This window comes from Gopherus evgoodei, chromosome 1 (genome assembly GCF_007399415.2).
Source record: "Gopherus evgoodei ecotype Sinaloan lineage chromosome 1, rGopEvg1_v1.p, whole genome shotgun sequence".
Taxonomy (NCBI): Eukaryota; Metazoa; Chordata; order Testudines; family Testudinidae; genus Gopherus; species Gopherus evgoodei.
Genome location: NC_044322.1, coordinates 272925413 through 272937448, shown reverse-complemented (window position 1 = coordinate 272937448; position 12036 = coordinate 272925413). Strand labels below are relative to the sequence as shown.

General features: G+C 45.2%; 1 protein-coding gene across 1 annotated transcript in view; it reads right to left on the bottom strand.

Moving 5' to 3' along the window:
• Positions 1 to 199: 199 nt before the first annotated feature.
• The window catches only part of ACO2 (aconitase 2), a 31791-nt gene continuing 19954 nt past the window's right edge, over positions 200 to 12036 (bottom strand). Inside the window, exons 10-18 of the mRNA XM_030547365.1 lie at positions 11330 to 11487; positions 10065 to 10138; positions 9130 to 9241; positions 8369 to 8491; positions 7875 to 8030; positions 6107 to 6298; positions 4549 to 4681; positions 1597 to 1718; positions 200 to 690 (exon numbers count right to left, since the gene is read on the bottom strand). Coding sequence (XP_030403225.1) covers positions 553 to 690; positions 1597 to 1718; positions 4549 to 4681; positions 6107 to 6298; positions 7875 to 8030; positions 8369 to 8491; positions 9130 to 9241; positions 10065 to 10138; positions 11330 to 11487 — 1208 coding nt within the window. The 3' untranslated portion in view covers positions 200 to 552. The remainder of the gene's footprint in view (positions 691 to 1596; positions 1719 to 4548; positions 4682 to 6106; positions 6299 to 7874; positions 8031 to 8368; positions 8492 to 9129; positions 9242 to 10064; positions 10139 to 11329; positions 11488 to 12036) is intronic.

Genomic DNA, 12036 nt, shown 5'->3' with positions numbered 1-12036 from the left:
TCATTGGGCTAGTCACAGATGGAAGTGGGCTTTTGGGGCATAAACTGACATTCACAAGTGCAAAAGGAGTGCAGATGCCCTTGAGAGTAGAGGGTGGTGTAGTGAAGGCAAGTGGACACCTTTTCTGGAGTCACACAGCCCCATCTTCAACCTCTTGCATGCAGAGAGAGGAGGGTGATCAAAAATACCAGTACAACAGTTCAAATAGATGTCCATCACAGAATCTTTATTTTGGATTTTATATTTTCACAAGAACCAGAAAGTCCTACTTTAAACTTCTTCAGCCATCCATGAAATGATTGGACAGAAAAAGCCAACTGAGCAGTATCTTCAAAAAATAAATACAAGTGAAATCTGAACCAAAGAGCTGGGGAATTTGGAAACCAAGACGCAACAAGCTGAGCTGCACTCCCTGGTCAGTGTCAGTGAATTAATATAGTTACAAAAAAGCAGCTATGGTTACATTTGATCAGACATTTATATCCACCAGCCATGGAATTGCACTTTATGAAGATATCTGGGCCAAGTCCACTGGGTGTACATGCAGCTGTTTCAGTGTTGCTGCATCTCCTTCATTCTGTTCAGGGCACTGCCAGCCTGGAACCATTCTATCTGCGTCTCATTGAAGGTGTGGTTCAGCATGATTGTTTCCTGACTCCCATTGGGATGCTTGATGATGCATTTCAGGGGCTATAGAGGGGAGAGGACGGAAGCAAAAGATTGCAGTTTACGTTTTCCCTTTTCCTCGAGCAACATTTGTAAGAGACAATGCAGGATGCTCACTAGAAAGTCTTTGACCCTACCCTGCTGAAAGGGTTAAAAGGAATCACTTAGTGAGTGAGTGACCCCTTCTGTTTAACTCAATTCCTAATCCAGGGGTCCTTGAACTCAAGTGCCCTATAGACACTACCTCTTCCATCTGCAGTCAGGAAGCTCAGTTCTCCCATTTGCAATCCCATAACACTCCAGTGGCAGCTACAGCAAATCTGTTACAGGGACCAGCAATAACTGAAGTAATTTATTTTTACCTCATCCTCAATGGAAAGAGGCAGCAGGAATGGAAGCTGGCACCATGCAGTGAGTCAGCTCTCTGGACCACCCGTAAGTCCAGAATACTGGACAATTCAGATCTGGCTGGCAGTTCCTATATTTGTAATTACTCCATTCAGAACACTAGGCCTGGCTTCCATCACTCCCGCTAGGACAGAGGTTCTCAAACTTCATTGCACTGTGACCCCTTTCTGACAACAATTACTACCCAACCTCAAGACAGAGGGCTGAAGCCTGAGCCCACCCAAGCCCTTTTGGCCCCAGGGCTTCAGTCCCAGGCAAGGGGACTGTAACCTGAGCTGTCACTGAGGGCTGAAGCCCTCAGGCTTTTGGCCCTGGGCCCCAGCAAGTCTAAGTGAGCCCTGGTGACCATTAAACTGGGCTTGTGACCCACTTTGGAGTCCTGACCCAGTTTGAGAACTGCTGCTCTAGGAGCAGAGTTAGTCATAACCCTCCCTCCCCCTAGAAATCTCTGATCCCTGGGAGTGAGCTCAGAGGAAGCAAAATGCAGCTTATTGCTGCAAAAAGGAAATCCAACCCAGTTACCTTTCCGGGTGCAAAGTCTGCCAGACCCACAATGCTCAGCTTGTCCACAGGATGAATCTTATTGTAGTCAGCTGGGTCAGCAAAAGTTAGAGGCAGCAGGCCTTGCTTCTTGAGGTTGGTTTCTGTAAATAAGACAGAAAAGGGTATAGGACAGTTTAGTGAGTCTTGCATGGAGGATAAACAACATCCCACATTTCAGGTGTTGCAGCATAATATACTGACAATGCAATGGCTGCTCCTCAGGCAATGGTACCTCCGTAGCTAGTGCTCATTTTATCCAGCAACTCTCACTTCTCTCTTCTGAGCAATGAAATGAAGGACAGGAGTAGTCTGCTGACAAGCATCAGGAAGGTATGTTCCTCATTTTTTCGCTTTCACCCAACAGTGTTGGCAAGTGGACAAGAAGGAGCATTGTTAGGTGGAAGGGAAGTGTGCAGGGAATGTGATGGATAAGCTCAGAATCGCAGAGGTACAAGAATATCCACCATACTGTTTGATACTTGGATATCACAATCAGCAGCTGTTGTGTTTCTACAGTGCCTTGCACAATGCAGCTGGAGCCCCTAGGCCCTGCAAGAGTACAAATAAATACTGATACTACATATATAGGGACTTTCAGATCTTGCGAGTAATGAGATTTCGCAGATGTTTTTACCACAATATAAAGTTCCTTGACCATGGAATGCATGGTTCAGGTTTGGAGGCCTTGGTGTATCTATTACACTGATGAAACAGGACATCAATCCTTCTATAATTTTGCCCCAAACTATGCTTGGCTTTTCTAGGGGCAGCGTGGTAACATTTTATCTAGCCTTTAAGAGTACTATGGACAGATCTGAGATCCAGCACACACTGAACTTTCAAACATGGCTGAAGTGTTAAGAAATTGGGGATGAAAGCATCCAGAGATGCACCCAACTCTGTCTCATTGCAGATCCTATTGAAAAAGCCGAGACTGTTTAAGGCACATTTTCAAAAAACACATGGAAACAACTGAGACACAGGTGGAGTTTCAGTGGTACACAACTTTCTGAATGATTGCATTATATCTACCACCATTGGTTTAGCAACTCCCTCTCCTCAAAAGAGCCAATTATAAAAGATCTAAAAGTCACTCTCTGCTATCCCACCTCACCCCCTGCATACCTTTGTTGCTTTGAGTCTGCCAAGCAGCAAAGCATGTGTTTCTTACATACCCGCCTCTTAAGAGTACTTCTAATGGCTTTCCAAGCAAGAAACATTGATGGGAATGCAATAACTTAGAGACTTTATAGTAAAGTGGATAGTTTGTAAGCTTTTTGGGTCATTTTTAATCGCTGTTGGGAGTGGACCTGAACAAGCTTCTCCTTGGGGAAGCTTGTTCCTGTGTGTGTAGGGATTCATAGATTAAGACCAGAAGGAATTATTAACTCATCTAGTCTGACATCGTATATAGCACTGGTCACAGAATTTCACTGAGTTAACTCAGTATTGAGCCCCATGACTTGTATTTAGTCAAAGCACAACTGCCAAAAAAGCATCCACTCTTGAAGACATCAAGAGATGAAGAATCCACCACTTCCCTTGGTAGTTGGTTCCAGTGATTAATTATCCTCACTGTTAAAAACTGTGCCTTTCTTAGTTTGATCAGCTTCCAGCCACTGATTCTTAACCCTTTCTCTGCTAGATTAGTCTTTTAGTATGTGATTTTTTTCCCCCTCATGAAGGAGCTTCACACTTATCAAATCACTTCAGTCCTTGTTTGGTGAGCTAAACAGATTGAAAGAAACACTCTTACTATACGAAGAGCTTAATCTTCTGTTCGTGGCTCTTTCAACATCCTCTTAAAAAATGGTGACTTCTGAAATAATGCATAAAGCTCTGAAGTGAAGTGGTCTCAAGAGTGTGGCAAAATAAAGCCTATACAGGAGATAAATCACCTCCTGACTCCTACTGCCCTGTTTATACACACAAGGATCACATTAGCTCTTTTTGCCCCAGAATGGCAGTGGGAGCTCATGGATTACTGAAATATTGGAGTGATGAAAAGGATGTATTTTGATTTGCCTCTGTATACAGATGTTGGGTTCAAGAATACAACTCCCCTCCAATCAGGTAGATTTTTAGAGCACCCACCAGTGACTTTGAGAGAGGAGAAAGATTGTGTCTATCTTTAAAGTATGGTGGTAAATTGCATTTAATCATTTGAGTATTATGTTCATGTCCATTATTTAATGTCTTCCTCAGAGCACTGTTCACTCAAATATATGTACCTGAAAATACCTACTCTATGGGGAGGGGAAGTGCCAGATTTACTGGAGCCAGGGCAGGCTAGAGCATATAGGTTACTCATCCCCTCCTCCAGGGATAAGCATAGGACTTGTTCTTCCACCATCATCATGGGGAGAGGAAAGCAGCAGAGTTCACACACTTTTGGCAGGGGGTTGTCGATCTTCCAAAACAAGGCTGAATCTCCATGAGAGTATAGGAGAAGAAGAGGAGAACTTTGGCAACCATTGACTGAAGAAGTCTGACAGGCAGCTGGACACAGGAGGTCAATGCAGCAGGATGGGTTTGTTTTGCAAAGGGAGAACTGAAATGTTGTACTGCACTTTCAGGGAGTTTCTTTCAATTGTCAGTCTACATCTTTAGGTTGCAAGCTCACTGCAGGAAGAATGGTCTTCTGTGTCCTCTACCTACCACAATGGCCTCCCAACCCAGAATTCAGCCTTTAGGCATTACTGGAATAAAATACTGCTAATGCTAATAGAAAAAAGCAATGCTAATCATGTTAAGCATCAGGTGTTAATTGCTGGCAGGACACCAGACTAGATGGACAATGGATTTGCTCCAGTAAATCCTGTTCTTCCTGCCCCCCGTACTGAACACATCATCAAGGAAATGGGTCTTCCAAGCCATAAAGCAACCTCTTTATACACCACACAGTATCCAGGTGCTGGTGGTGGTACTTACCATGAATCCGGGCAAAGCTCTTTGTGATGATGGCTCTGCCTCCCAGGTGACGTGGTTCCAATGCTGCATGTTCCCGACTCGATCCCTCACCATAGTTTTCATCCCCAACAACCACCCATTTGATACCATTTTTCTGTGATCAAAAGCAATGCAAATAATTTTATATTACACATAGAAATTATGTTGAGAGCATTAAGATTGCAAGCCAAGCACTCAGAAGTTAAGATATGCCAAAATAAAGGTCAGCTGTGCATGGTCACACTCATCTTCCATTCCTTAGTTCTCTATGGATTAAAAAAAATCTGCTGAGCAGTGTCCCCCAAAGGGCTCCTCTGACCCCCACATCTATGTGTCTCCCATCCTATTAAGAGCTAGGTATTGTCATCCTTGGCCATGGAGGACTGACTGGACAATGGATTTTGGAGACCCTAGATATTGCTTAGCCTTCAGGGTTGAGTTTCAACCACAACTCTTCCTGAATAGTCCCCCAATGCAATTGTCTGTCCTGTGGCAGCCACCCTGCCAGCAGAGGCCACATAAGGTAGACATGGCATGTTCCTGGAACTGCTCCCAAGAGCCAGGATTCTTCCAGCAGATAGGAAGTTAACCCATGGACACTTGTTAAGCTGGGGGGATAGGGTGGTAAGGGCATTTTCTCTAGCAGTTTCCATAATCCTCAAGTTCAGCAAGGAGTTTTCAAAGAATGGAGGGGGCAAAATGTTTGATATTATTTGGAAAATTATTGATCAGATTGATCATACAGATGGAACAAACTCCAGTGAAGAGATTCCACCATGGCCTGAAGACACAACTGTGCTCATAAGGGCAGCAAGGACTTGAGCAGCATTTCCAGGGTCTCCCTTCAGTTTGAGAGCTCTGAGTCGAGAAGCTTTGAGTCACTAGGTATTCTCTCCTCCAGGGAGGGAGAGGAAAACGGTAGTTACCCCACACGATCTAACTAGAGTGGATCCGTGGAGATAACCCAAACACTAAGTGGTGAGGTATGGTGTGGCCTCTACTGCAGAATAGCATGAAGCACAGCACCTTCGCCGTAGCTTTTCAAAGCTAAACAGCTAGTCAAAAGTTTGGGAGGTGGAGATGTTCCAGTTGGGAGCAGAAATTGGTGATAGTCTGGTATTTCTTTGATACAGTTTTGTACATTATTTATAGCATCCCATGTCTCTGAATGCAGAGGGTATCAAGCAGCAGGGAACACCTTTGGCTCACCACACCAAGAACACTTGTTCAGCTTGCACCCCTTACACAAGCTTTTCCCTAGGTTTCTTCCACAGCCAGAGAGAGTGCTTTCAGCTGCTCTTTCCAGCTGCCTGTTTCTGCCCTGACTGCCTTCACATGCCTGCACTACTCAGCAAACCCCCTCCATCCACTCAGTCCAAATGTTCCTAGGTCAATTCACAGCCTCCTTTTGGCTGGGGGGCCTTTGATCAATTTAAGGTAACAGCTATGTTAACGATCTAAGCAGTCACCAGTACCTCTCACCATAACACATCCAGATACTCTCGGACGTTAGAGGTGGACGTAAGGTAGGAACTCTCACCTTGTAGTAGCGAGCTGTGTCTGGGACTGGCCCAAACTCCTGAGTTAATGCATTCCGCACTGAGTTGGCCTTGCCAGTCTCAATATTGATGGCTCCAATCAGCAGGTTGTTGGAGATATTGTCCAGATGGCCACGGAATTTGAGCCATGGACCGGCTGCAGAGATGTGGTCGGTAGTACATTTCCCTTTCACCTGGAGTGCAGCAAAAGAAACGAGATGAGAGAGAAAGTCTTTCCTCACTCAGGGAAGGATGCCGTAAGGACTGACACTGCATTTCTGGAGCACTTTTCATTCTGCAGGACCCTAAAGCCCTTTGGAAGCCATGTATGTGGGGACATCACACCTGATATGGAATCACAGCCATCTCTGGGACAAAATGCAGCAATCATTCTGCATCTGCAATGGAGGGTAAGGGAAGAACATCTATTTGAGACTGCTGGAAGAATTTTAGAAAGGCAGAATTCCACATTGGAATTGAGCCATGACACCTTGACCCAACCACTTTTTCACACTTCACACAGCAGTGGGTTCATTAGGAATCAAAAGCAAGCAATTTCTGTTACATTTCATCCAAAAGGCAGCACAGCGCTCCTTACCTTCATAGTGGAGCACTGCTTCAGTAAGGAATTAGAAGGAATAGTGCCCATCTGTTGATTCACCAACCCCACTTTCCACAGCACCTGTTTTTTCTATGAAGGCCACCAATCCAAGTACTGAAATGGTCCAACCTTTCTTGGCTTGTAAAGACAGAGCTCACAGCTCTGAGATAGATTGTTAATATCGCTGCCAGCCTCAGAGTCCCAGAGTGTTAGTTAAAGGAACCCTTCATGATTCAGATTTCAAGGGCTAGCATCAAAAAGCTCTGGGATGAAAGAAGAACAGCACAACCTGGTGGCAGCACTTTAAACCACAACACTGGCCACCAAGGAACCCAACATTCACTTCCTGCACCAATGGGAATTGGGAACATGCTCCAGGAGGGGTGCAGAGATTGTAAGGACTGCATTTCAGAACTCCCCATGCTAACTGGGGGTGTTCACGCTGACTTAATTTCTCTCTTCCTTTAGAGCAATCATGAAAAGCTCCATCTGTCACACCCTATTAAAATATAGGGAGCAATGTTTAGCTTTGTGAAGGGACTTCTATCCATGACATGCAGGACACGAAAAGCAGAAATAAAAATAACGCGTTTGTGGTGGGAAGGGGAGGAAATGCCTGAGGCATAAAAACCTTCTCCTAGAAAGGAACGACAGGAAAGATGGAACATGCTACAGAAGTGCCCGTTAGCCTTCTGCGGCAGAATATTACTGGTGCAAACAGAGGAGAGATTCAGAAGAGGATCAGACACTTCTCTGAATAGTAAATAAAAGTGGCACTAGCTGAGGTAGGCTAATAAAAATGACAAGATCTACATAGTCTTATGCTTCAGGATATGAATTGAGCAGCTGGCAGTCAAGACATCACATCCCATGGTTATGCAGCTAATGCATTATGGGACTGTATGACTTCTTTTAAAGTAATCTTGCAAAACTATGGGGGCGGGGGGAGCAATCAGCACAAACAAGTCACTCACACCCCCCTTCTGTGAGGGAATGAACACCTGCTTTATACACTTGTCAAAACTGCTAATCTGAGTGGGTCATTAGAACCTTGCACAGTTTCTCTACCAAGTCAGGTCACCCAAATCCCACAGTTGCTTTATGGATCTGTTCTAGAACTACCTGGAGTCCTTTCAGATCTGAGCCCCAATCCACCCCTCATTCCTGACCTTGATGAGGATCAGCATGTCTTCCAGATCCTTGCCATCCCATTTATCAAAGGGCTCAAGTAACTGCAGGCGCTGGCTGGTGGGGCTTACATCTACATGCTGCCCACTTCTGTCTTTGGGGGGATGCTGATAGGTGTCCTGGCCTGGGTCAAACTCCTGTAAGGGAAGAAAGAGAGAGAGTTCACTACCATTCTCTTCAACCACACTCACAATGGTATTTGAAAGAAAAATAAGCCAAGTTCTTTTATTACATAAGGCCATAACTTGCGTTTCAACAATGGGAATAAAGTGGTTGTTCATATATGAGAGGTCTTCCATGAGCAACCACCCAGTTTTCTTCCTCTGTTCCATCCTCCACTCCCACAGCAGGGTGGTCCTCCCCCCAGTAACAGCCAAACTACATCTAATCAAGCAGTAATATACATTTCCACTGATGTTACATGCCTCCCTTCACCCCCACTTGGTGGAAAGTCAGTCTACAAGACAAATGTTACCAGTGTGGGCAGCTCATCTGCATCAGGTGCTTCTAGTTTAAACTTCTTCCCATCAGCTCCAGTCAGGAAGTCCATCTCAGGGTTAAATTTCAGGGTGCCTGCAATAGCCAGGGCTGTGACAATCTGAGAAAGTATACAGTCGGTCGTAAAAATACGTTTTGCTCACTCCAGCTCTCTGATTTTAAAGTCCTACCCCCAACTCTGCCCAACATTAAAGTCTCAGACCTAGAAGTCATGGTGCTTCCAAGACTAGCAATAGAGGCAGTGCCTGCAGGGAGATGGGAACTCAAATGTTTTTGTTTTGGGTAACACAGTGAAATGCAATCAGGCCAAGATAAATTAGTTTTGGGGCTATGGAAGAGATTGGAGTTAAAGGCCTACATAAAACAGTTTAATTGAACAATGTAGTTATGAGGCAGAGTAGGAAGTTACCACCCCTGAATTACAGCAAGATTTAGAATCTGTTTGGAGATTGTCCAAGAATTCATCTTGATAGCTCTTTAGGCAACCAGACTATTGATTTCTCAGTGAGCATCTTATACTGAGAGAATCAAAGCTAAAGTTTACAATGGCCTTCAGGGGCCTCTTCCCACATCCCAGAGCATTTGGAACATGGTCAAGTCCAGTCCATATCAGGGCTGCCAATTTTTCTTCCCAAACCCACCCAGAAAGCAAGACCTCTAAAGATAATGTAGTCTCAGGAACTGAATTCCCAGTCATTCCACTGGTCCAGCTCCCTCCTGCCAGCCTGTGTACTGTACCTCTGGAGAGGTCACAAATGCATGCGTCTCTGGGTTAGCATCATTGCGGCCTGTGAAGTTTCTGTTATAGGATGTAACAATTGTGTTCTTCTCGCCTTTCTTGGTGTCTTTCCTACAAAGAAATGCAGAGGAACAAATGTACTTTGCTAACGCCACCAGACGGTATGTTGCTTCTAGAGACTCTTCTAGAATCAGCAAGATGTTAAAGATCCCCTTGGTCTGGCTTTTGTGGCATCTTCCAGGTGGAAGAGATCACACAGTACTTTGAGAGCTATCAGGTCAGTGCTCTGACCTAACATTCCCTCTCAGGAGCATAGGTTATAGTGTGCAACACAATGAGCCACTGCTGAGCAGTGATATTTAAATATTTTAATGGGAGGTTGAGCTCTCCACATCTCTGTGCTACTCAAAAGAAGTCTAGCAGCACACAGTATGGGCTGCAACGCTACTCCAATCCTTCAGAATGAAGATGTGAACACAAGACTCTCCAAAGCCCCGTGCCACTGGCTCTCCCCACCTATACAACACAGGATCCAGGTCAAAGGTCACCCTTTGGTTTTAAAAACCAAAAACCCAGCAGAGCCTTAGCTCCATCCTCTCACATACCTTTTCTCTTTATTCACCTCCTCTGCCCCTTCCTAAAATATGGCCACTCTTTTCAAGAGTCTTCCCCTCTACAGTTCCCAGTTATTCTTCCCCCCTCCCACCATGTTAAATCTCAACTGAAAATTTCCCTTGTCTGTAACTCTTCCTTTCTCTCCTATTATTGATCATCTGTGGCCAAAATGCACTAGTTGATTCGCTTGGTACTCTTAATATTGAGAGCTTCTGCTATGCCAGTCAGTCTTACTGAGCACTTCAGGATACCAGTTTGTATGAAAAGTGCTTCGAAATAAACCTGTAGAAGGGATTTTCTCGTGTTCATACCCCCTTACCTGTCCCACTGCCCAATGCACGGCCCACAGGCATTGGCAAGAACCACCCCTCCAACATCCCGCAAGATTCCAGCCTGGGGGAGGGAAGGAAGAACAAAAAGTTACTCAGCAGAAAAAGCAACCCAGCAGTCTGCATTCCAGCCTTTCAGTGTGCAGTTGCCATGTTTCTGGCAAAAGACGTCACTAACTAGGGCACCTCAACCTGAAGCCATATTGAAAGGGGAAGCAAATATTCTTGTGTGCTTCATTTGAGTCATTTTGAAAGAGAGAGTTTAATCCAGGAGAGCCTGCACTTTGGTACTGGGGGAGGAAAGGTGGGCATCTGTACTGCTGCCGCCCATCCTGTACTGGTTTTAGAAGGTTTTGCCTGCCAGTCCAGTACCTTGCACTAAGTACGAAGTGCACTTGACCAGAAGCCACCCCTTAACTATTGCTACACTTCCTAGTTTCCAGATACAGGATACCCGGGAGCAAAGCATTTTACAGACACAGAGTGGGAAACAAGGGATCCATTCAAAAACCACCAGTTGTGGGCAGAGTCGTTATGCAGAGGCTTGGGATACACATCAGGAGATTGCAACGGGCAGTGTGAAGACTGAAGTGTTGGGAGAGGTATCAGGTGCGTGGAGTGGGAAGTTTACACACAGGTGTACACATTCAAAAATGAAGGCTGATGTGGCAGGTTCACTAGCAGTCCCAGTTTGGATGGGACAGCCTTGGATTTTATTAAGCCGTGGAACTGGTCAGAACATGGATTGTGCCATCCCTCCCACCCCCTTGCCTAATCAGTTTTTTCTCCCCATCACAACTGGTTTTGATGGAAAGTTTTCAGTCAGCCTTACTAAGCAGTCTTGGGAAGCTTTTATGCTGCGACTCTGACAGTGGGAAGTGGCTGTGTGTCTGCAACGCTGGTGTCTCTCCTCGGGCAGCTCCAATCCCTGCTGGCTGCTTCAGTTTCACACAGTTTCAGCCCTGCTGTTTTGAGCACAGGAGCACCATGCTGAGATAGTGGGGTAGTGGCAACTGGCTCACATTTTAAAGCTAACCCCTACATATAGTTGGGAGCAGGAAAGGCAGCCAGCGCACCAGTGGGGTGATCACAGCAAGAGGACTTTTAGAGATCAGCAAGAAGAGAGACTTTAAACTCTCCAGCACCTGCCTCCAGACCTCAAATTCTTTGGAAAAAAGCCATTCCCGGAAAATAGTTCAAAAGACTCATTCCTCTGATGGTTATGTGCTCAAAGGCTGGGGGTGTGCATACTCACATAGCCATCTCTTTCAATGGTGGCTCGGATCTGCTCCGAGCCGGGTGTGACAGTGAACTGAGACTTGCATTTCAGCCCATGTGCTAGTGCCTGCTTTGCCACTGCAGCGGCGCGCCCCATATCCTCATAGCTTGAATTGGTGCAACTGCCAATCAGACCTGTGTGGTTTTGATGGATAAACAGGAAGCAGTTATTTCACTACCAATTATAGGTTCCTTTCCTCCAGACCTACCCATCTGTGCAGAAAGCACAGGGACACCAATCTAAAGCCCCAACAACATACAAAAACAAGAGAGCTAGGAGTGGTTTCAGGTACTGCACCTACCCCAAATCTCCCAGCCAATTTCTCTGGTTTCATAACCACTTTAAAATTCATAGAGTTTAAAGCTAGGAAGGACCTTATCTTCTGTTACCCCATTATTGAGCCCAATAACTTTCATCTGACTAAAGCATAACTTCATCTCTTGATGGCTTCAAAACTAGAGAATTCGCCACTTCCCGGGAGTGATTCCAAAGGCTGTTCACCCTCACTGCATCTTATTTCTAGTTTTAATTTGCGTAGTTTTAGCTCCCAGCCATAGGTTTTGTTGTGCCTTTCCCCACTAGATTAGAGAGCTCTTTAGTACCCAATATTTTCTCCTTGTGAAGGAAATGATACACTAATCAAGTCACCTGTCCATTTTTTTTTTTAAATAAAGATCTCAATC